We start from the raw sequence: 24,882 nt of genomic DNA, 5'->3' as shown, positions 1-24,882 counted from the left end.
AGTGTGATGGTTTGGGGATGCTTTGCTGCCTCACGACCTAGATGACTTGCCTCAATAGAAGAAACCATTAATTATGCTCTGTATCAGAGAGTTCTACAGGAGAATGTCAGGCCATCCGTCTGTGAGCTGAAGCTGAAGCGCAGCTGGGTCATGCAGCAAGACAATACCTACACAGTGATGTAAGAGACTGATCAACAATTACAGGAAGCATTTGGTTGCGGTCATAGCTGCTAAATGTGGCACAACCAATTATTGAGTGTAAGGGGGCAATTACTTTTTCACACAGAGGAATTGGGTGTTCCCTAACTTTGTTAATTAAATAAATAAAGTATTTTTAAAAATTGTTGTTATTTGTTCACTCAGGTTCCCTTCATCTAATATTAGGGTTTGGTTGAAGATCTGATAACATTCAGTACCAAAAATATGCGAAAAATAGAGTAAATCAGAAAGGGGGCAAATACTTTTTCACGGCACTGTATATGGACCCAACATTGAAGAGCCATTGTTTTTCCATAGAATAAATAACATTATTGGTAAAATGACAGAAGGAAATGTAATCATTGGGGAGGCGATTTTAGTCAAGTGCTGGATGGATGTTTAGATAGGACAACTTTTGCTAAAATAACCTCTAGGAACCAGCTGGCTGTTCACATGTTGATAAAATACTTGGGCTTGGTGGATATATGACGTCTGCTGAAGCCAAAAGGAGTATACTTTTTTTTCTCACAGCCATGGATCACATTCTAGAATAATTTTTTCCTAAATTCTAGCAGAATTACAGAAAATGTGATGAGCTGTAAGATAGGAGCCATTTCTCTAACTGATCATGCCATAGTGGAATTTGAAATTGAATTACAGTGGGAAACAGTCAGAAAATGTAGGTGGCGATTAAACACATTATTATTACAGGATGATGAATTTGAGAGATCACTTGGAGTATGAGCTCTACTGAGAACGTTGGATATGGTATGGGTAACTTCAAAGGCCTTTTTAAGGGGGAAGATGGTCAGCTTTTCTTCTAAAACAAATAAAGAAAGTATAGGTAAAGCTGATAGACTAGAACATTAGATACATTTATTAGAGAAAGAACTTTTAAAAAACTATTCTACGATTTTGTTGAAACATGTGAATTGAAATTTCAGCTACATGTGATGTACAATGCTAAGGCTGAATATGTCCTTTTTAGGAGGAGAATCAAGTTTTATGAAGAAAGTGATGAAGTAGGGAAACTTTAAGTGAGCCAACTGAAGAAAATAGTAAAAAATCTTGGTCGACCAAAAGTCGTCTGTTCTTTCAACCAGTCGATTGGTCTAAATTTTTAAGAGTGTATTTTTCCACATATAGACACACTCTATGTGTTTTCATAAAATCTACAGTGGCAAGAAAAAGTATGTGAACCCTTTGCAAATACCTGGATTTCTGCATAAATTGGTCATCAAATTTGATCTGATCTTCATCTAGGTCACAACAATAGACAAACACGGTCTGCTTAAACTAATAACACACCGTGTAAACGTTCTCAGTGCAGGGTAGAAAGAGTATGTGAACCCTTCAATTTAATAACTGGTTGACCCTCCTTTGGCAGCAATAACCTCAACCAAACGTTTTCTGTAGTTGCGGATCAGACCTGCACAACGGTCAGGAGGAATTCTGGACCATTGCTCTTTTCAAAACTGTTTCAGTTCAGCAATATTCTTTGGATGTCTGGTGTGAACTGCTCTCTTGAGGTCATGCCACAGCATCTCAATTGGGTTGAGGTCAGGACTGACTGGGCCACTCCAGAAGACGTATTTTCTTCTGTTGAAGCCATTCTGTTGTTGATTTACTTCTGTGTTTTGGGCCGTTGTTCTGTTGCATCACCCAACTACTGTTGAGCTTCAATTGGCAGACAGATAGCCTAACATTCTCCTGCAAAATGTCTTGATAAGCTTGGGAATACATTTTTCTGTCGATGATAGTAAGCTGTCCAGGCCCTGAGGCAGCATAGCAGCCCCAAACCATGATGCTCCCTCCACCATACTTTACAGTTGGGATGAGGTTGATGTTCGTGTGCTGTGCCTTTTTTTCTCCACACATAGTGTTGTGTGTTCCTTGCAAACAACTCAACTGTAGTTTCACCTGTCCACAGAATATTTTGCCAGTAGCGCTTTGGAACATCCAGGTGCACTTTTGTAAACTTCAGACGTGCAGCAATGTTTTTTTGGACAGCAGTGGCATCTTCCATGGTGTCCTCCCATGAACACCATTCTTGTTTAGTGTTTTACGTATCGTAGACTCGTAAACAGAGACGTTAGCATGTTCCAGAGATTTCTGTAAGTCTTTAGCTGACACTCTAGGATTCTTATTAACCTCATTGAGCATTCTGCGCTGTGCTCTTGCAGTCATCTTTGCAGGACGGCCACTCCTAGGGAGAGTAGCAACAGTGCTGCACTTTCTCCATTTATAGACAATTTGTCTTACCATGGACTGATGAACATCAGGCTTTTAGAGATACTTTTGTAACCCTTTCCAGCTTTATGCAAGTCAACAATTCTTAATCTTAGGTCTTCTGAGATCTCTTTTGTTCGAGGTGTGATTCACATCAGGCAATGCTTCGTGTGAATAGCAAACTCAAATTTTGAGAGTGTTTTTATAGGGCAAGGCAGCTCTAACCAACATCTCCAATCTCATCTCATTGATTGGACTCCAGGTTAGCTGACTCCTGACTCCAATTAGCTTTTGGAGAAGTCATTAGCCTAGGCGTTCACATACTTTTTCCAACCTACACTGTGAATGTTTAAATAATGTATTCAATATAGACAAGAAAAATACAATAATTTGTGTGTTATTTGTTTAAGCACACTATGTTTGTCTATTGTTGTGACTTAGATGAAGATCAGATCAGATTTGATTCCAAAGGGTTCACATCATTTTTCTTGCCACTGTATGCGTTGAGCTTGTCTGATGCTTTAACTGAAATAAGACACAAATGCCTCAAGAGGGCGCCAGAGATCAAGATAACCAGAAGGAAATGAAACTTAACCTGTCCCAACCATCCTCCTTCCGCTTCTGCTGGCTTTCGCAGATTCTGCCATTACTCTCCTGAAGTTGCTGGTAATAGGCTACACGAGGAGTCGGCAAACTTTCTCATGTGGAATGCCAATTTATCATACCATTTCTACCGATCTGCGGGCCAGTTATGGTTTTCATATGCACATTTTCGTGGAACAGTTTCATTTAATTTATATTAACGTTTTCGTATGTCAAAATCATTGTCATGTGGTAAATCAAAATTCTATCCAAATCTAAATTAAAATTATACAAACCTAAAAAGTAACTTCTATTGCCAACTACGTAAAAACAGCATATAAAGCCAACAAATAAAAACATTGCAGTCTGCCGGTAGAAAATATCTTCATAAAAATAAATATACTATAAATCACATTGGCTACACATGGCCTGTCTGCAACGAACGTAAAACATTATATCAACTATTAACTTGGGTTCGGCCTGAAGCTCCTTGCAACATTGTATAAAATATTCTGGGCCCTCAGAGTTTCCTTCACCAGTGAGCTCAGGACAGACACAGCTGTAGACTATTTGCGCAAGGAATACGAAGTAATCAGGTAGGCCTATTTTATGACGTTTACACTGGGTCAGAGCATGGTATTTTTCCATTTCACTCTGAGTGGTTATCGAAATGGAAAGATTTTTCAAATTCATTTAGGAGTTAATTTGCTTGAAGAAAATATTACTTAGTTCCACAGCACATTAGTGGTGGTGCATTAACCCAATCAGAAATACTATCAGATCCCCAAATGGGCACATTTATACAGTATGCCTACATTTGCGCGCAGGCCAGGTAGCCTATAGGCCTACTTCTATGCGTAATCAGGTGTGCGTCCGTACTCAACATGGACAGGAGAGCTCTAAACAAAAGACAATGACTACATTTACAAACTCTTAAATGGAATGAAATGAACCAAAACGAGTTTCTCACAAGTGTAGCATAGGTTGTGCGCTCTGCAAACAACGTGTCCACTTCGACAATGAGAACGATAAAAGACTGGAATAGTAATATATTGAATGCGACATTACCGTAACCAAACAAACATTGCATATTCAAAATTCTACGGTAAATGTACTATTGGTGATATATGTAATGGGGAATTGATAGACACTAACAATAAAACGCAAACATTTCACACAATGCAGTTATGAAACAATGAAAGTGCACAAATTGGCAGGAGAGAGTGCATTCTGGAGAGAGACGTGCATTGTGCAGCCACACTCCCCTTCTTCTTAGACTGTACCATCCCGCGGTCTCCGCAATGGATTAGTCTCGAAGACAGATGTCTCATGTGCCATAAAAAAATATATATAGTATATGCCACTGCTCGTCTAAAAAAAATCGCAGTCGACCAACAGCCTATCGACCAAAAAATTGACCAGTCGAATAATTGGGGTCAGCACAAGTCCTGTATTCAGGTCCGAGGGCAGCCGTAAAGTCTAATGCGATGATCTTTCAATCACAACAGGGAGATCCTCTTACATCTCTAATGTCTCTGATACTGATAGAACCTTTGGCTATCTCTATAAAGGTTAACCCAGAGATTCAGGGAGTATATAATGGGAGAGAGGACCATCAATTGTTCTTATGCTGATGACATTCTGTTGCCGATTAAAAAAATAAAAAAACATGTGCTGCCAAAACTATGGAGATATTTTCTGTTATTTCTGCATATGAGGTTAAATGGCATAAAACTTAGGCTATGCCAGTATCTACAAGATGCCCATCAGCCACGGTTACCCCTTTTAATTTAGAGTGGATTCAGTCAGGTATGAAGTATCTGGGGATTCTATTATCAGAGTTAGATAAGATAGTGGATATGAATGTGTTTCCAGTACTCAAAAAAAATAAAACAAAACATAGTGGAAGTTATTAAATCTTAGTTTATGGGGGGAAAATGTATTCTATTAAAATGATATTTGTTCCTAAGTTTAATTATATTTCAATGAGGCTAGCAATATGCATTCCATCATACATTTTAAGCAGTATGACGGTATTATTAAAGGCTTTATATGGGAGGGAAAAGACCACGCTTCAGTATGCAGATAAGGCATGCCTCAAAAGAGAGAGGAGGGTTAGGACTGCCAGATGTGATAGTGTACAATGTGGCTTTCGAGCTATCCAGAATGGCTAGGCACTGGAGAGAGGAGGTTGAGGAGAGATGGGTCATATTGGAAAGTGGTTTGACAACTCCTTTTGGGCCGTTACATATGCTAACGCAAAAAAGTGCCAATGATACAGATATTCAGGGCATCAATCCAATTCCAGGTCATTATATGGCAGTATGGTTGTCAGTACATAAAAGCACTGGAGTCTCCACATAGACAAAGATATGTTTCTGTATGTTATAATCCTGCTATTTGTATTAGGAAACAGTCAATAATGTGGGGACAATGGGTAAGAGAAGGGGTTCATACTCTGGGAGACCTGCACAAGAATTAGGTATAAGTATCAACTTTGTGATCATGAGGTGTGGAGATATATGCAAATTGAAAGCTGCGTGTCAACACTAGGTGGTGCCGTTGTGTCAAAAGGCAACAATGTTGTAGAAGGTATATTTTCACTACCAAGCTCTGTACAATCAGCTTCTTTATGTTACAAAATGCTGCTAAAAGGTTAATAATGACCCCTGTGAAAACTTGAGAATTGTCTGGCAGGGGGATTTACAATGTGAAAGGAGATTTTTTTTTTAAAGACATGGTTGTATATTATTTCAAATATTGGGCAAAATGTCAGAGAAGCCAAGGGAAAAGGTATCCAATTGAACGTTTCTCATCGATTTTTATTTCACTCCCCTAAGGTTACAGAGGATGGGTTTGTCACAGGATGATGTGTGTTGACGATGTGAAGGGGCAAAAGGAACCCTCCTACATGCACTGTAGGAATGCCCAGTTGTGCACCATCTACAGTATAGGACAAAGCCTTACAGTGCATGGGAGACAGCCTTGGATTCCATTTACCTAGGTCACCAAGGCTGTCTGTTGAGTGACAAGTCTGAAATAAGAGGGAGTCACTTGACAGAATTACAAATATTATGTTTAGGTATTGTGTCAGTGTTAAGGCTGGTCCTGAAACATTGGAAAGGCTTTAGTGAGCTAGTGTTCATTGTGTCGTGTCTTTGGCTATGCCGGATTAAGTGATATGACATGCTATTCTATAAAATCCTTTCTCTGTAATTAATATTACCTGATTGAGCTAATCATGTAAATGTAATTAACTAGAGAGTCGGGGCACCACGAAATAATATTTATAGAGCTGTTATCTTCTGAATAAACTCTTAAAGACCTAATAATATTTTACATCAATAGCAGTCAATATTAATCGTCACCTTAATTCAGTCTCATCTGAAAGTTGTAAATTCTTGGTTATCTTCACGAACCCTGGCTAACAAGTTCAATCAGCAATACAAAATTGGGTTTAATTATTTATTTACTAAATACCTAACTAATCACACAGAATTACATATACACAGAATGAATCATACCTTGATTACAAATTACATCATAAAGGAAAACGTCCCTAGCGGGCGGAACATATATGACAGCTGGTTACACAAAAGAAAAGGGGGCTGGGTTTGAGTGAAAGTGTCACGCCCTGACCATAGTTTGCTTTGTATGTTTTATGTCTTGTTTGGTCAGGGTGTGATCTGAGTGGGCATTCTATGTTGTATGTCTGGTTTGTCGATTTCTATGTGTTTGCCTGATATGGTTCTCAATCAGAGACAGGTGTTTTGCGTTGTCTCTGATTGGGAACCATATTTAGGTAGCCTGTTTTGTATTGTGGGTTGTGGGTTATTGTCTATGTTATGTTGCATGTTTGCACAGTGTTTATATAGCGGTCACGTTCGTCTTATTCGTTTTGTTGTTTTTGTTTAAGTGTTCTTCATTAAACTTAGAAGAATGTATTCAAACCACGCTGCGCTTTGGTCCGCTTCTTACGACGATCGTGACAGAAAGAGCGGGAAGACTTTGAGGAACCAAGGGAGAAGCCATGGCTATCGTAAATACAGTATCTTATGCATTCTAAATTACCACCCATTTGGAAAAGGAAAATGCAATAAATATTTACTCTGAGCTGCGCTTCGGTAGGTTGGTGGTAGATGGAAGGCCGTGTTGCCCAACTGAGACCTTTGTCCTTTGAAGAATGTCTCTGGTGGTAAATTGAATACGTTGTAGTAACGTCGTTGTGTGGTAGACGGGATACTCTGTTCTTTCCTAGCCCTCGTTTGCATCTGCTGTTGCTAACTCAACGGCTAGGAGGCATCACTTCTGTAGTGAATAAGAGTTCAAAGTTCATACCATTCGCAACCAAAGCTCACGCTGATGTTAGCTTAGTTCTGTAGTTGACATGTTAGTCCTTTTTAACGCAGAGGCTGCAGACCTCACGTACTTGGAACAGGAGTTACATTTTCGTCAAGGGCTTATATAGTGGAGGGAGAAAAGGGGTGTGTTTCATAATTTACAACCTATGTCTCTTCATGTGGGCGGGCCACTGAGTCGGGCCTAATTCACTCATGAAAACCCAATTCTCATATTTTAGAAGCTAAAATCACATTTCATCCCATCACGAATAATTTCATATTCAAACATTTAAATTGAACAACAATTCCATGTGAATCTGATAACTCTGATGTGTAGACTTTCCACTGTAGAGTTTATGTCATTCTATCATTGATGAGAATGTCTCAGATGACAACCGAACTGACATCATATTCATTAAGTACCACCGCATATGTTCAATTGGTCGGATTACCAGAATATAGTTAATTTCCCCCCACCTTCTGATGTTCCCAGAATCTCTATGTTAATCAAGGGGTTTTCTAATGTCACATCAGTAGGGTAGAGAGAGGAAAAAGGGGGGAAGAGGTATTTATGACTGTCATAAACCTACCCCCAGGCCAACGTCATGACAATGGAGTGGATGAATATGTTGACAAAAACAACATTGGATGAAATCATGTTGGAAAATAGGCTGGAGAAAAATAATACACACTCGCAAAAGCTTTGGGAACGATTCTTGTGTTTTCTTAAGGGCACATGAAAGAATATCATGGCCATCAAATAGCATATGATTTAACAGGAAAACATATTCCTGTGTATTTGTGTTTTGTATTTGTGTTTAATGCATTGGTTGTTTTTTGTTAAAATTGAAAAAGATTAAATCAATTGTCTATACAATTTTTTTTATCTCAACCAGCTTCACCTGTAATGCTTTTTCAAAAGCCTTGAAGGCATTCCCACATATGCTGAGTACTTGTTGGCTGCTTTTCCTTCACTCTGCGGTCATCCCAAACCATATCAATTGGGTTAGGTCACGTGATTGTGGAGGCCAGGTAATCTGATGCAGCACTCCATCACTCTCCTTCTTGGTCATATAGCCCTTACACAGCCTGGAGGTGTGTTGGGTCATTGTCCTGTTGAAAAACAAATGATAGTCCCACTAAGCGCAAACTAGATGGGATGGCGTATCGCTGCAGAATGCTGTGGTAGCCATGCTGGTTAAGTGTGCATTGAATTCTAAATAAATCACATACAGTGTCACCAGCAAAGCAACCCACACATCACACCACCTCCTCCATGCTTCACGGTGGGAACCACACATGCGGAGATCATCCGTTCACTTACTCTGCGTCTCACAAAGACACGGCGGTTGGGAAAAAATCACACATTTTGACTCCAAACCAAAGGACAGATTTCCACCGGTCTAATGTCCATTGCTCGTGTTTTTTTTGGCCCAAGCAAGTCTCTTCTTCTTATTGGTGGCCTTTAGTTGTGATTTCTTTGTAGTAATTAAAACACGAAGGCCTGATTCACACAGTTTCCTCTGAACAGTTGATGTTGAGATGTGTCTGTTACTTGAACTCTGTGAAACGTTTATTTTGGCTGCAATTTCTGAGGCTGGTAACTCTAATGAACTTATCCTCTGCAGCAGAGGTAACTCTGGGTCTTCCTTTCCTGTGGTCGGTCCTCATGAGAGCCAGTTTCATCATTGCGCTTGATTGTTTTTGCGACTGCACTTTCATGTCTTAAAGTAATGATGGACTGTCATTTATCTTTGCTTATTTGTTGTTCTTGCCATAATATGGACTTGATCTTTTATCAAGTTGGGCTGTCTTCTGTATACCACCCCTACCTTGTCACAGCATAAGTGATTGGCTCAAACACATTAAGAAGGAAAGAAATTCTACAAATTACCTTTTAACAAGGCACCCCTGTTAATTGTTAAATATATTTTGATTTGTTTAACACTGTTTAACACAATAATATGGCTTGGGGGTAGAAGCTGTTAAGGACCTTTTGGACCTAGACTTGGCGCTCCGGTACCGCTTGCCATGCGGTAGCAGAGTAAACAGTCTATGACTTGGGTGGCTGGACTATTTGACAGTTGTTTGGGCCTTCCTCTGACACCGCCTAGTATATAGGTCCTGGATGTCAGGAAGCTTGGCCCCAGTGATGTACTAGGCCGTACGCACTACCCTCTGTAGCGCCTTATGGTCAGATGCCGAGCAGTTGGCATACCAGGCAGTGATGCCACTGATCAGGATGCTCTCGATGGTGCAGCTGGGTAACTTTTTGAGGATCTAGGGATCCATGCCAAATCTTTTCAGTCCCCTGAGGGGGAGAAGGCGTTGTCGTGCCCTCTTCCCAACTTTCTTGGTGTGTTTGGACCATGTTAGTTTGTTGGTAATGTGGACACCAAGGAACTTGAAACTCTCGACCAGCTCCACTACAGCCCCGTCGATGTCTACAACAGGCACAAGCCAAACATACCTTAAGGAAGCTACTGCCACCTTGTGGTCTGGAGTATTTTAACAAGGCTGTTTGGCGGTTGATCTGTGCTATGTGAACAACAAAAAGTTTACTGCCAAAACTCTGGGCAGAGGTCTTAAGTACCTCTCGTCAGTCAGTATCCTTGGTGTGTCTGAGGCTATAGGCCCTGTTCCAACACTTGCTTGTTGTTCCAAAACTGGGACAAGTCTCTGAATGTCCTTGAGTGGCCCAGCCAGAGCCCGGACTTCAACCCGATCGAACGTCTCTGGAGAGACATGAAAATAGCTTTGCAGTGACGCCTCCCATCCAACCTAACAGAGCTCGAGAGGATCTGCAGAGAAGAATGGAACAAACTCCCCAAATACAGGTGTGCCAAGCTTGTATTATCATACCCAAGAAGCCTTGAGGCTGTAATCACAGCTAAAGGTGCTTCAACATAGTACTGAGTAAAGGGCCTGAAAACGTATGTAAATGTGATATTTCAGTTTTTATTGTTAATAAATTTCCACAAATTTCTAAAAACCTGTTTTTTGCTTTGTTATTATGGGGTATTGTGTGTAGATTGATGAGGGGGAAATATCTATTGAATATATTTTAGAATAAGGTTGTAACGTAAGAAAATGTGGAAAAAGTTAAGGGGTATGAATACTTTCCGAATGCACTGTAGATCAACCAAAGGTCACAGCTTCCTCTTTCTGAAAACCTTGTCAGTCTCATTTCAGAGTCGGATTATCTGGCTTGTTTGTTTGTTGTCCTACTTTGTACCGGCTCCCCCCCTCTTCTTTAATTTCTTCTGGGCTGGGGAGGATTGTATGGTCAGGGGATAGAGGCATGGAGGAATGAAGGGAAGGGGAAAGAGTCATGTCAAAATGCCCATCAATTCCCCCCAGGGCTGACACATGGGGCTAGAACCTTCTCCTCATCTCTCTCTCTCTTTGCCTCTACCACTATCTCTCTCTCCCTCTAACTCTTTCTCTCTCTCTCTTTGCCTCTACCACTATCTCCCTCTCTAACTCGTTCTCTCTCCCTCTCTCTTTACCTCTCTCTCTTTCTCTCCTCCCTCTCGCTCTCTCTTCCTCCAACCCTCTCTCCACCCACCCCCTCTCTCTCTCTGTGGATTTCCAAATGCACAGTCAGTCTTCAGTTATCCTGATGTGACCCTCTGAACATGAAACGGTGTCCTTCCTTTCTTCCTTCCACCACTTAAATGGAAACCTGAAGTGGTTCTCGTATTGGTTAGGCCCACACTCTTTCCCATTGCCAAGATATTACAAAAGCAGTGCCCTGTTAACCATTTATTAGTGTACACCGTAGCGAAACGTTTTGCAACTGGAAGTTTTGGTCCATTTTCTTCCATTTGGTATCTAGTGAATACAGTATGACCCTGAACTGTGTGATGCTGCAGATAATTACAGTTCTATACCAAATCATGGGTTCTATCTATACCTAATTACGTACTAGTACCATTTCCAATGCAACCTCTAATGTATACTGACTCTGTGCTTGGATACACAACCTGTTGGAGCTTTCCTAACCCCATGCCTCATGGGATAAATCTGAACATTAAGGCATATCTGAGCACTTAGTGAACGGGATATTTGTTTTTCCTCCACTGTCCTTGTGCAAACTGAAGCCTAGTAACCTGGAGGACTGATATAATCTTTTCCACAAATAAGCATTTCTGTATCAGAACAAAATAACATGCCATATATAGCTAGAGTATATCAGCCTCCACAAAGGATCATTGTTTCATTCTTGGTTTCATAACAACAGTGATGGAGTTCATTGGCAAACGGATGGTGTTAATGTTGCAAAACTATGTCTATGTGTGAGAGAAAGGAGAGGAGAAAGTATGTGTGTGTGTGTGTGTGTGTGTGTGTGTGTGTGTGTGTGTGTGTGTGTGTGTGTGTGTGTGTGTGTGTGTGTGTGTGTGTGTGTGTGTGTGTGTGTGTGTGTGTGTGTGTGTGTGTGTGTGTGTGTGTGTGTGTGTGTGTTTGGATCTGTGTTTGCACATGCGTGCGTGTGTGTTCTTGCATGTGTGTGTGAAAGACAGACCAAGGGGGATGATAGGAGGAAAGGGCAATAAGAGGAGAATAGGGAGGGGTTGTGATGGGTGTGTGTTTGTTTGGGGGGGGGGGGATGGGCTGCCAGCGAGGGTAAAGTGACGTCAGCCTTGCACGGCTCCATTCATGAACAGCGTGAATAATTGAGGGGCTGGCCCCGGAAGCCACGCTGCACAAACAGAAGCCATTATGCAAAGCAGCTTTGCATCAGCAGCCATCTCTCCCCAGCCTCAGCATCATCCACATCATAGAGAAAGAGAGGGGGAGAGAGAGCGAGAGATAGGGAGGCAGGGAAAGGGCATTTAACGGAAGCAGGGAGAACGGGAAGAGTGTACAGGAAGCCAAGGAAGGATAGAGAGAAAGGAAGAAGGAAGAGAAGAGGGAAGAGGCTTTGCAGCAGCCAAAGAATGCGCCTGTGAATCACTCTACAGAGAGAGAGAGAGGGGAAAAGAGAGAGAGAGACAGACAGAGGGTGGCCATGACGGTGTTGATTTAGGGCGTGCTCCAATGGTTGCAAGTGATATCGGAGGGCTAGGCGATTGTCTGTCTAACCGAGACCCCGCACACGGGCCCCTCTGTCTGGGATGCAACGGAAGACGTTTCCCCCCTCTCCATCCCCTCTCCTCCGGCTACTCTCTTCCTCTTCGCGCTGATCGCTGACTGAATGAATGAATGAAGCAGGTGGATGTTGATCAGGCGGGTTGAGTCCTTCATGGCTGCCAGGTTAGTTCTTATCATTGCTTGGGGGGTAATTCATGTTAGCATCCTTGCAATGTCTAGTAGAAATGAATAGGAGGGCTAAAGGGGCTACTTAGCTTACGTTAGGCTAATTCTAATTGGGGCGTCCAATGATGGAGGAGACTGGTTACCTCTCCTGTAGACGTGCTGGGAATGAAAAACCCACCGTCTCTTTATTGCTTTATCATTCCACACCAAAAGGCTACAGCTAATACGGATCAGTCATTCTATTGTTTATTCTTCTCTCTGAGTGGGGCTGGGAAGTGGCATGTGAGTGTGTGTGTGTGTGTGTGTGTGTGCGTGTGTGTGTGTGTGTGTGTGTGTGTGTGTGTGTGTGTGTGTGTGTGTGTGTGTGTGTGTGTGTGTGTGTGTGTGTGTGTGTGTGTGTGTGTGTGTGTGTGTGTGTGTGTGTGTGTGTGTGTGTGTGTGTGTGTGTGTGTGTGGTGGGGAATGACAAGGCAATGATGAGGCGGTGGGTTTTTCATTCCCCGCACGTCAAGCGACAAGGTAGTCCCGTGTAGCTCAGCTTGTAGAGCATGGTGCTTTAAATGCCAGGGTTCTGGGTTTGATTCCCACAGGGGATCAGTATGAAAAAAGTATACAAATATATGCGTTCACTACTGTAAGTTTCTCTGAATAAGAGTGTCTGGTAAAATTACAAAAAAAATATTTTAAAAATCTCTCTTTCATCATTGATTAGCATTAGCCTAGCATGAGCTAATTAGCCATGTTAGCCCCCCTCCTACTCATTTATACTGTACAGTGCAAGGTGAAGATGCTAACGTACATTAGCTATACGGGTTTCATTGAGGAAACGATAACATCATGTCTTGCCTGAATGCCCAGACGCTTTGGGATTAAGTGTCTGACTTTAGGGACGATGTGTTTTCATCAAAGATCAATCAAAGTGAATGCTTATTCTGTAGCATGGCAATCATTTGAATAGCCAACTGATGTCTATGAGAGAGAGAGAGAGATCCTTAGAATGACTATGAGATATCGAGATTCAGAATGGCTAGCTGCGTAATGCAGCCATCTCTTCCCATATTGATATCAACTCAATTTATGCACCAGTAGCATATGCGTCCAGGCTTGTCGGTATGTCGTATTTCTTTGGTGCATATTGGATGGAAAATCACCATGTTTTGACACATTTTCTTCACGTTCTGACATGTTTCCTTTACATTTTGACATGTTTTAAGAATGATAACTCATTGTCTTTGCATGCCTCAATTGATCCATCACACTTAGCTATATAATGACTCTGTTAACCCGAAACATAAACCATCCTTCCACCCTTTCAGTGCCGTCATTATAAATGTAACCTGTGCTGATGGGGTCTTGTTTTCAAGACCAGGAGTATGACCTCATGCAGAGTAGCTTGACCTGTGTGAACGATAGTGTCATTCGACCTTTGACACAAGGCAACAATGTGGGTGGGGGATATGGGTCTTTCTATTTACTAGGGTACCAGTGAAGATTTCCTACGCTGGATAACTTGTTACAGCTGTTGATAACCATTTTTGCAGATTATTATCAATGACTTAACGTCCTTACATTATGATATAAGGGGGGGACATAGCTATATTCAATCAAATTCACATGTTGATTTAAAACTTATGTTTAACCCTTTCTCATGGTGTCTTGACGGATTTGTCAAAAATTGTGTGACATAAAACATCGCTTTCCGGTCCTTGCATTTATTAATCAGTTAAATTAGACATTGAACTTGAATCCTGGATTGGGTGTGTTTTTTCCATTGAGAGCTCAGAAATGCAGTGTAACTAACTAACATTAAGTGTCTCCTTATGCTACGGGGTGAAAACAGTCTTCATGGGCACACAAATCCGCGAATGTATGCGGTTGCAAAATCGAGTGCTTCTCTAACCGAAAGAGTCACCTTACCTACAGTAGATACTTAAAACCTAAATCGATATTGTCAACGTGGTTGTTCAGGAATTATGGATAATACCTGTTGGATGCGCATTTGGTGTCGAGCTGTTTAATTACGCCGTGAAATTTTCACACCTCATCATCCGATCCAATTTTGTGAATGACAGTCAAGTGGCAAACAGCTGTTGTCAGGGTGCATGCGTTAAAACAACCGGCCAAGTGCTGGGGAAAAAGTGATAGAGGAATGTCCAGAATATTTTGGTGTCTCATTCATTACGCCGTGATGACAGTTACGCCTGGATCCACATTGGATCTAATATCTCTAGCGAATGAATGTTGATCATCTGTTGTTGTCTGCTTGATTTACAGCAGGGTCTCGTTAGAGCCCAGACAACCTAGTGGCTTCCTCACAATATGATCTAGTAATGAAATAACTTGACAAATACATTTTGGTTTCCATGTTACACCTGCAATTTTAAACAATACAAGGGGTGTGAAGCCGACTTGAACTTAGAGCTCAGAAATTAAAGTACAGTCGTGGCCAAAAGTTTTGAGAATGACACAAATATGAATTTTCACAAAGTCTGCTGCCTCAGTTTGTATGATGGCAATTTGCATAAATCTCCAGGAAAAATATCAGGGACAGACTGATATTCTGCAAAAGGTACAGGGATTGGACTGCTAAGGACTGGGGTAAAGTCATTTTCTCTGATGAATCCCCTTTCCGATTGTTTGGTGCATCTGGAAAAAAGCTTGTCCAGAGAAGACAAGGTGAGCGCTACCATCAGTCCTGTGTCATGCTTGCTGGACTTTCTTGGGTGCCCTGAAGCCTTCTTCACAACAATTGAACCGCTCTCCTTGAAGTTCTTGATGATCCGATAAATGGTTGATTTAGGTGCAATCTTACTGGCAGCAATATCCTTGCCTGTGAAGCCCTTTTTGTGCAAAGCAATGATGACGGCACGTGTTTCCTTTCAGGTAACCATGTTTGACAGTGGAAGAACAATGATTCCAAGCACCACCCTCCTTTTGAAGCTTCCAGTCTGTTCGAACTCAATCAGCATGACAGAGTGATCTCCAGCCTTGTCCTCGTCAACACTCACACCTGTGTTAACGAGAGAATCACTGACATGATGTCAGCTGGTCCTTTTGTGGCAGGGCTGAAATGCAGTGGAAATGTTTTTGGGGGATTCAGTTCATTTGCATGGCAAAGAGGGACTTTGCAATTAATTGCAATTCCTCTGATCACTCTTCATAACATTCTGGAGTATAATGCAAATTGCCATCATACAAACTGAGGCAGCAGACTTTGTGAAAATTAATATTTGTGTAATTCTCAAAACTTTTGGCGACGACTGTACTTTAATAGACCTACCTTGAAAATCTGACATTTCCTCAATTTGGTGCTTGTAATTATTGTAACCAATTTATAAGTTCTCCTGCTCCCTTATAATTATCCGTGATTTCATTTTGTATCCGTTTTTGTGAGAGATGTGGCCACTGTCACGATGGTATAAATAGATCGGGAGACAGGCGCAGGAATGCGTAATAGGGTTTTTTATTGACCCAAATTACAGCGTGCCATGTAAAGGCACGGGGACGAAGACCAAACAAACACGTATACAAAACACAGGCTTGAAACCCAAACAAAAGAGCGAGGAGTACCTCGAATAAATCCACCGGGGCGAGACCCGTAACATACACGCACACAATGATTCTACACGGGACGAGACCCGTAATCATCTGCGCAATACAAGCGGCACAAAAGCCAAAACAACACAGCACAGGTACTTACATGACTAACGGACATTGGAACAATAATCGACAGCCCAATGGTGAACCAAAGGGCACATTTATACAATTACAGTCACGGAAATGGAGACCAGGTGTGCGTAATGACACAGTTCCGGAGGGATCCGTGACAACCACTTTCGTTTTTTTCCCGCCGCTTCAATTGAAAGGTGTTGCCCCAATTTATTTAGTCAGACAAATCTATATTATTCTCACATATTTTTGAATGTAATAATTATTTGAATATCAATGCATTGGCAAGGCCTAAAAAATCGGAATTCTTAAATATGTTCTGTGTCCTTTAGGGTTGGGCGGTATCCAGATCTGTCAAACCTTCATACTGTTCCTTTACCATGCCGGTATACTGTATTACCGGCAATGTACACAAGGGGCGCTATTTCTTTCCAAAGAAAAAAAAGAATACAATTTCACTCATAAACAGTTTTTGGCAGCAGGGATCTTGATCCAGGAGGGGATTGATTTTCTCTGCTGTAACCAAGAAGCTTGATCTTGCAAGCAAGCCACTTACAGTGTACCACCCAAGCCTAGTGTCCTCATACAAGGGTCAAAGGCAGATGCAAGTAAGCTCAACCAGAGATTTTGGAAAATCAACCCCTATGACTGTAATTCTGTACCTTTTTGCATGCTTTGTGTCACTGTTCCTCTTCAGGACCGAGAACGGTCCTCCAAGTATGCAAAGAACAGTTAAGATAACCATAACCCTATAATATGTTTGTATACTAGGCTACAGCACATACTCAGCTATTGGGCGACAACACGTAGTCAGCTACTGGGCTACAGCGCATACTCAGCTATAAACTAGAGTACATACTCAGCTATAAACTAGAGTACATACTCAGCTATAATCTACAGTACATACTCAGCTATAAATTGCAGTACATACTCAGCTATTGGGTGACAGCACATACTTAGCTATTGGCTACAGCTTCACACAAAACGGTAACAAATAAAGCAGCACAATGAAGGCGTATATAGAACCTTTTGTGAGGGCTATATGAAGCGAGCCATTGAAACCCTTATAGTTTCTATAGTATAGCAACATTTCTTCTGGATGTAGGCTTCAGTGTTTGCTGTAGCCTAAAGGTAAGGGTCAATTCCAGGTGACTGTTACAAATGGGCTACACCGGTGGATAAGTGTCCCTGAATGCGGTCAAGCCACAAAGCAAAATGTGTAATGGAAACGAATGGATTCCAGGACGTTGTTGTTGTTTCTAAGGTCTGTTTTTACAGACGATAACACCCTGATGCAACTCCCTGATACAAAGGTGATGCACAAGACACGACAGGGGTATTAGTAAAGACATGATATTAAGGTATGACAGACATGATATAGCATGGTGACACTAGTGACTGTCGAGCATTGATGAGGACTCTGGTGGTTCACAGTGGTCATGGCTTTACTGTGTAATACCGAGTGGTAGATGAGTATAGGTTTCAATGGGCTGCATGCCAAATGGCTCCCTATTCCCTTTATAGTGCAATACTTTCGACCAGCGCCCACAGGCCTCTGGTACAAAGTAGTGCTTTATATAGGGAATAGGGTACCATTTGAGACATATTTGTGGTCTTTACTTGCTATTAGTACACACACACTGGTGCACTGATATCAGAGAGGGTTGCTGTGGCTCATGCAACTTGTTTTCTCAATAGGCGTGTATACAGTATAACTAATGCAAATCAGAAAAGCGTGGTGGGCGGAGATATAGGTGGACGGGCTTATTCTAATGCCTTGAATGCCCCTCCACACACACACCTCCTTATCCTCCTACCCAGCTATAATAAGCATCCCGGTATGGTGTATCAAGACAGTTTCCTGTGTGTAGTCTGGAATAGACCAGATGAGGATGTATAGAGTAATGAAATGATAGATGAGACTGTTAGTTACTCTGCAACGGGGCTGTTCAATGTCTGCCAAAACACTTCCTGGTTTTCTCTCTTAATCCTAATTTACTATCAGGTAGAAACAATAACTAGAAGTTTATTGGCCCTCCAGGACTGGAATTGAACAGCCCTGCTCTACACTGATCCTCCCACCATCCCTTCTTTAAGGCAACACCCACACAGGGTGTTTTACATTCACTTTCAACCTGGTGGGTACTGTTTCATAATGCTGGAGCTGAGCTCTGTGTGTGTGTGCATGCCCATGTGTATGCCTGTAATGTTGTCCATAGCTGTAATCTACTGAATACAAGTTAGATTTAGGGAGTGAATTAGGGAGTATTACTGAAGCATTGTGTTCAATGACAGCAATTGAAAGAGAGTGTCAAAGTAATGTGTCTCAATAGTTCAATTTCAATATAATCCTCCATATTGTACCAGACAGTATACCCGAGAGGGTATCCTATGCCCTCCCTCTCTCGTTTGTTGGAATCTGTTCGCTTTTTCTGCCTGACACACAGACACACACACTCTGCTTCAATAATACAGTCTGCACCCAAAGCCCCAAGGTGATATAGAAAGGGTTGTAAACTGTGGAGAAAGAGAGAGAGGGATAAAAAAGAGTGTGTGAAAGGGGGTGGCAGGACACTCCACAGGGGAACGTTGCGTGGGAGCTTACTGTTGGTATAGAGAGAGAGAGGGATGGAGACAGAGAAGGAGGGAGGGTGAGATGAGGCATCAACCCCTGCAGCAGAGCATCTGTTCTCTCAGCAACCATGAAGAGGGTTTAGTGAAGTTTTTACATTTTTTATTGAACCTTTATTTAACTAGGCAAGTTAGTTAAGAACAAATTCTTATTTACAATGACGGCCTACCAAAAGGCAAAAGGCCTCCCGTGGAGACAGGGGCTGGGATTAAAAATAAAAATGAATAAAATAATAAATATAAGACAAAACACACATCACGACAAGAGACAACACTACATAAAAAGAGACCTAAGACAACAACATAGCAAGGCAGCAACACATGACAACACATCATGTTAGCAACATAACATGACAACAACATGGTAGCAACACAGCATGGTAGCAGCACAAAATATGGTACAAACATTATTGGGCACAGACAACAGCACAAAGGACAAGAAGGTAGAGACAACAATACATCACGCAAAGCAGCTACAACTGTCAATAAGAGTGTCCATGATTGAGTCTTTGAATAAGGAGATTGAGATAAAACTGTCCAGTTTGAGTGTTTGTTGCAGCTCGTTCCAGTCGCATACGGGTGTTGTATGTGGAGGATGAGGGCTGCAGTAGATATCCCAGATAGGGGAAGGGGGGAGTGAGGCCTAAGAGTGTTTTATAAATAAGCATCTACAGGTATACAGAGATGACCAGTTTACAGAGGAGTATAGAGTGCAGTGATGTGTCCTATACGGAACATTGGTGGCAAATCTGATGGTAAAAAACATCTAGCTGCTCGAGAGCACCCTTACGCGCCGATCTATAAATTATGTCTCCGTAATCTAGCATGGGTAGGATGGTCATCTGAATCAGGGTTAGTTTAGCAGCTGGGGTGAAAGAGGAGCAATTACGATAGAGGAAACCAAGTCTAGATGTAACTTTAGCCTGTGCTGAGAGAAGGACAGTGTACCATCTAGCCATACTCCCAAGTACTTGTATCAGGTGACTACCTCAAGCTCTAAACCCTCAGAGGTAGTAATCACACCTGTGGAGAGAGGGCATTCTTCTTACCAAACCACATGACCTTTGTTTGGACATGTTCAGAACAAGGTTAAGGGTAGAGAAAGCTTGTTGCACACTAAGAAAACTTTTTTGTAGAGCATTTAACACAAAATCCGAGGAGGGGCCAGCTGAGTATAAGACTGTATCATCTGCATATAAATGGACGAGAGAGCTTCCTACTGCCTGAGTTATGTTGTTGATGTAAATTGAGAAGAGTGTGGGGCCTAGGATTGAGCCTTGGGGTACTCCCTTGGTGACAGGCAGTGGCTGAGATAGCAGATTTTCTGACTTTATACACTACTCTTTGAGAGAGGTAGTTAGCAAACCAGGCCAAAGACCCTTCAGAGACACCAATACTCCTTAGCCGGCCCACAAGAATGGAATGGTCTACTGTATCAAAAGCTTTGGCCAAGTCAATAAAAATAGCAGCAAAACATTGCTTAGAATCAAGGGCAATGTTGACATAATTGAGGACCTTTAAGGTTGCAGTGACACATCCATAACCTGAGTGGAAACCAGATTGCATACCAGAGAAAATACTATAGACAGATAGTATTATTGACAAGTTTTTCCAACACTTTTGATAAACAGGGCAAAATAGAAATAGGCCTGTAACAGTTAGGATCAGCTTGATCTCCCCCTTTAAATAAAGGATGAACTGTGGCTGCCTTCCAAGCAAGGGAACCTCCCCAGAAAGGAGAGACGGGTTAAAAAGGTCAGTGATAGGCTTGGCAATGATAGGGGCAGCAACCTTAAAGAAGAAAGGGTCTAAACCATCTGAACCAGATGTTTTTTGGGGGTCAAGTTTCAGGAGCTCCTTTAGCACCTCGAACTCAGTGACTGCCTGCAGGGAGAAACTTTGTAGTGTGGCAGGGGGAAACGAGGGAGAAGAATCGGGGTAGTTGCATTAAAAGGGTTGGGAGATGAGGAAATGTTGGACAGGCAAGGAGGCATGGTTGAGTCAAATAGGAATCCTGACTTAATGAAGTGGTGATTAAAGAGGTTAGCCATGTGCTTCTTGTCAGTAACAACCACATCATCAACTTTAAGGGACATGGGCAGCTGTGAGGAGGAGGGTTTATTCTCCAGGTCTTTAACTGTTTTCCAGAACTTCTTAAGGTTAGACCTACAGAGAGAGAACTGCTCCTTAAAGTAACTAACTTGGGCCTTCCGGTTAGCCCGAGTGCACTTATTTCTAATTTGCCTGAACGAGAGCCAGTCAGCCTGAGTATCTTGCCTGGAGTAACTCTGCAAGATCACGGTCGAACCAGGGGCTGAACCTGTTTTTAATTCTCATTTTCTTTATCGGGCCTTGTTTGTTAACACTACCACTGAAAATATTTTAAAAAGATCCAAGTGTCTTTGACAGAGGGGATCAAGCTGATTCTATACCATTTTACAGATGTCAGTTCATGAAGGAATGCCTGCTCATTCACGTTTTTTAGCAAGTGTCTATGACAAGTCCGGACAGGACATTTCACTGAGCAGCCATTGCGGACACAGGCTGTAAAACAGTGATCACTAAGGTCTTTACAGAAAACACCAGACTGATACCTATCAGGATTATTTGTGAGGATAACATCAAGAAGAGTAGCATTTTCTGCGTGTTTGAAGTCATACCTTGTGGGATTGGTAATAATCTGATAAAGATTTAGGGAGTCCCATTGCTTTAGGACTTGGTCAGATGGTTTATGTCCCAGTTTAGGTCACCTAGCAAGACAAATTCAGACTTAGTGAAATGGGCCAGGAGAGAGCTTAGGGCAGGGAAGTTAGTGTTCTCTTCACTGAGCTAGACCAACATGGCCAAAAGAGCCTTAGTTGCCTGATGTCAAATGAAGTTCACTGAATCTGCCAGACCCTAAACCTGAAGGTCTGGAACCGTGTTCATAAAATATATTCGAGTGCTGATCTAGGATCAGGTCTCCCCTCTTATTCATTATGATTTAAAAGGCAAAACTGACCCTCGATCATCAGTCCTACTCTGAAACGCTTTATGAATAAGTGCCCTGGAGAGTAGAGACTCTCTAGTGGTCTGGATATGACATCAGTTAGTCGATAAAATTGCCCTCTCTTGTCAAGGACAGAGATGGTGCCTCATTGATGTGCTCTGTAGTATCAAAGACCAATCTTTTCCACTGGAGGAAGTGAACAAATGATTGTAATTGGGGAGGTTGTTCTTTCTTTAAATTGTCTGATGGTCAAACAACTCAACTTCCAAGGTCTTTGTAGATTGAAAGAAATAAAAACAATTGCACATTATTCATGTCGAGTACACATTTGCATCTCAAGAATTCAGCCCATAAGTGCTGTGAGTATCACAGAGTTTAAGCAGTCATTTTAGTCATTCTCTCTCTCTCACTTCCTCTCTCTCTCCCCAACAGCACTGCTAGCAATTCGAACCGGAGCACGCCCACTTGCTCGCCCGTCCTGCGCCATCGCTCTCGCTCACCCACGCCCCAGCAGAGCCTGGACCCCAGTGGTGAGAACATGGTGGAGAAGGGCCACTCGGACCCCTCCTCTGACAAGGACAAGTCCCCCTCCACCATAGAGCAGGTGGTGCAGCGCACCTACAGTCAGTCGGTACACTCCACCACACGCAGCCACGGGGGAAAGAACTCCAAGGTGAGCATGTGTGCCTGGACCAAACACACACTGGATGAAACACACATTCATGGGCCTAAACACAATTGTGTATTGGTGGAGAAAATGTACGTAGTAACACACTCAATTAATTCAAAGGTTCCAGGAGTGTTCCAGGAGTGTTCCAGGAGTGTTTCACCCATTCCAGGAGTGTTTCCCCCTATCTCAGACCTGTCGTCCTAACTTAGTTTAACTTCTTTGGTAATTAGAGAAACAACCATGCCCTGGTCTGGACCCAGGTGCAAGTATGGACATGACACAAACACATAGCCATCACATGACATCTCTAGCCTCTCTAGCCCCACCCACTGCATATCATCACAGTAGTTTGCCTTTTAGGACTTCTGATCCGCTGTACCTGAAAGTAATCCACACTCTCACAACAAATGAAACAGCAGCGATCTTTGTACCAATGGTATGATTGATTACTTTCTCCCACTGAAATTACTTTACTGTAGAATATACTCCAATGCGGGCTGTCAGAATGAAATTGACAAGGTCCATCTGTAAAAAATGTTTCTCTGCCATTCGGTAGTGGATTTTGAAAACATGCATCTTTGTCAAGTACTCAAGTAGAGTACATTCGGAGAGTATTACAGCCTTATTCTAAAATGGATTAAATAAAACATTTTCCTCATCAATCTACACACAATACCCCATAATGACAAAGTGAAAACAGATTTTGACAGAAATACCTTTGCATAAGTATTCAGACCCTTTGTTATGAGACTCAAAATTGAGCTCAGGTGCATCCTGTTTCCATTGATCATCCTTGAGATGTTTCTACATCTTGATTGGAGTCCACCTGTGGTAATTCAATTGATTGGACATGATTTTGAAGGGCACACACCTGTCTATATAAGGTCCCACAGTTGACAGTGCATGTCAGAGCAAAAACCAAGCCATGAGGTCAAAGGAATTGTTCGTAGAGCTCGGAGACAGGATTCTGTCGAGGAACAGATCTGGGGAAGGGTACCAAAAAATGTCTGCAGCATTGAGAGGTCCCCAAGAACACAGTGGCCTCCATCATTCTTAAATGGAAGAAGTTTGGAACCACCAACACTCCTCCTAGAGCTGGCCACCCTCCCAAACTGAGCAATCGGGGGATAAGAGCCTTGGTATGGGAGGTGACCAAGAATCTGATGGTCACTCTGACAGAGCTCCAGAGTTCCTCTGTGGAGATGGGAGAACCTTCCAGAAGGACAACAATCTCTGCAGCACTCCACCAATCAGGCCTTTATGGTAGAGTGGCCAGACGGAAGCCACTCCTCAGTAAAAGGCACGACAGCCTGCTTGGAGTTTGCCAAAAAGCGTGTCACGTCTGGAGGAAACCTGGGACCATCCCTACATTGAAGCATTGTGATGGCAGCATCATGCTGTAGGGATGTTTTTCAGCGGCAGGGACTGGGAAACTAGTCAGGATCGAGGGAAAGATGAACGGAGCAAAGTACAGAGAGATCCTTGATGAAAACCTTCTCCAGAGCGCTCAGCACCTCAGCATGGGGCGGAGGTTCACCTTCCAACAGGAAAACGACACTAAGCACACAACCAAGACAACGCGGGAGTGGCTTCGGGACAAGTCTCTGAATGTCCTTGAGGTGCCCTGCCAGAGCCCGGACTTCAACCCAATCGAACATCTCTGGGGAGACCTGAAATTAGCTGTGCAGCAATGCTCCTCATCCAACCTGAAAGAGCTTGAGAGGATCTGCAGAGAAGAATGGGAGAAACTCCCCAAATACAGGTGTGCCAAGCTTGTAGCGTCATACCCAAGAATACTCGAGGCTGTAATTACTTCCAAATGTGCGTCAACAAAGTACTGAGTAAAGGGTCTGAATAGTTTTGTAAATGTGATACGTTTTTTATTTTTAATACATTTGCAAAAATGTCTAAACTTGTTTTTGCTCTGTTATTATGGAGTATTGTGTGTAGACTGAGGGGGGAAACTATTTAAATCACTGTAACGTAACAATGTGGGAAAAGTGAAGGGGTCTGAATACTTTCCGAATGCACTGTATATCATAGTAAGGTTCTTCTCAACCGTTTTCATATCTCATTTCATGCTGATGTTGCCTCACTTCCACTCTCAGGAGTTGACTTGTCCGTCACTTGTCATGCTTTCGTTTGCCATGTTTACTTTTGAGACATGGTTGTTACATTTCTTCACCACCTGAACAATCATCAAACCCCCCACAAGCCAAGTCTGTAACTTGAAACGTTTTTGTTCCTTATATATATTTGCTCTTTTTGTTCTAGTTTTCTGATTTTCTTTGTTCTTCTTCTCATGCATGCTAGTC

General features: G+C 42.2%; 1 protein-coding gene across 3 annotated transcripts in view; it reads left to right on the top strand.

Annotated features, from left to right (window-relative positions):
* LOC139584623 (protein Aster-B-like) overlaps nt 1–24,882 on the top strand; it is a 151,955-nt gene that overhangs the window by 89,505 nt on the left and 37,568 nt on the right. For 2 of the 3 annotated variants that reach the window (XM_071416688.1, XM_071416706.1), the window contains one exon: nt 22,330–22,570. In XM_071416688.1, coding sequence (XP_071272789.1) covers nt 22,330–22,570 — 241 coding nt within the window. Of the gene's footprint in view, nt 1–12,060; nt 12,606–22,329; nt 22,571–24,882 lie in introns of those variants that run through there. The other variant, XM_071416696.1, reaches the window with a different exon arrangement.

Source organism: Salvelinus alpinus, chromosome 1, assembly GCF_045679555.1.
Source record: "Salvelinus alpinus chromosome 1, SLU_Salpinus.1, whole genome shotgun sequence".
Lineage (NCBI taxonomy): Eukaryota > Metazoa > Chordata > Actinopteri > Salmoniformes > Salmonidae > Salvelinus > Salvelinus alpinus.
This window is presented reverse-complemented; position numbering and strand designations above follow the sequence as displayed.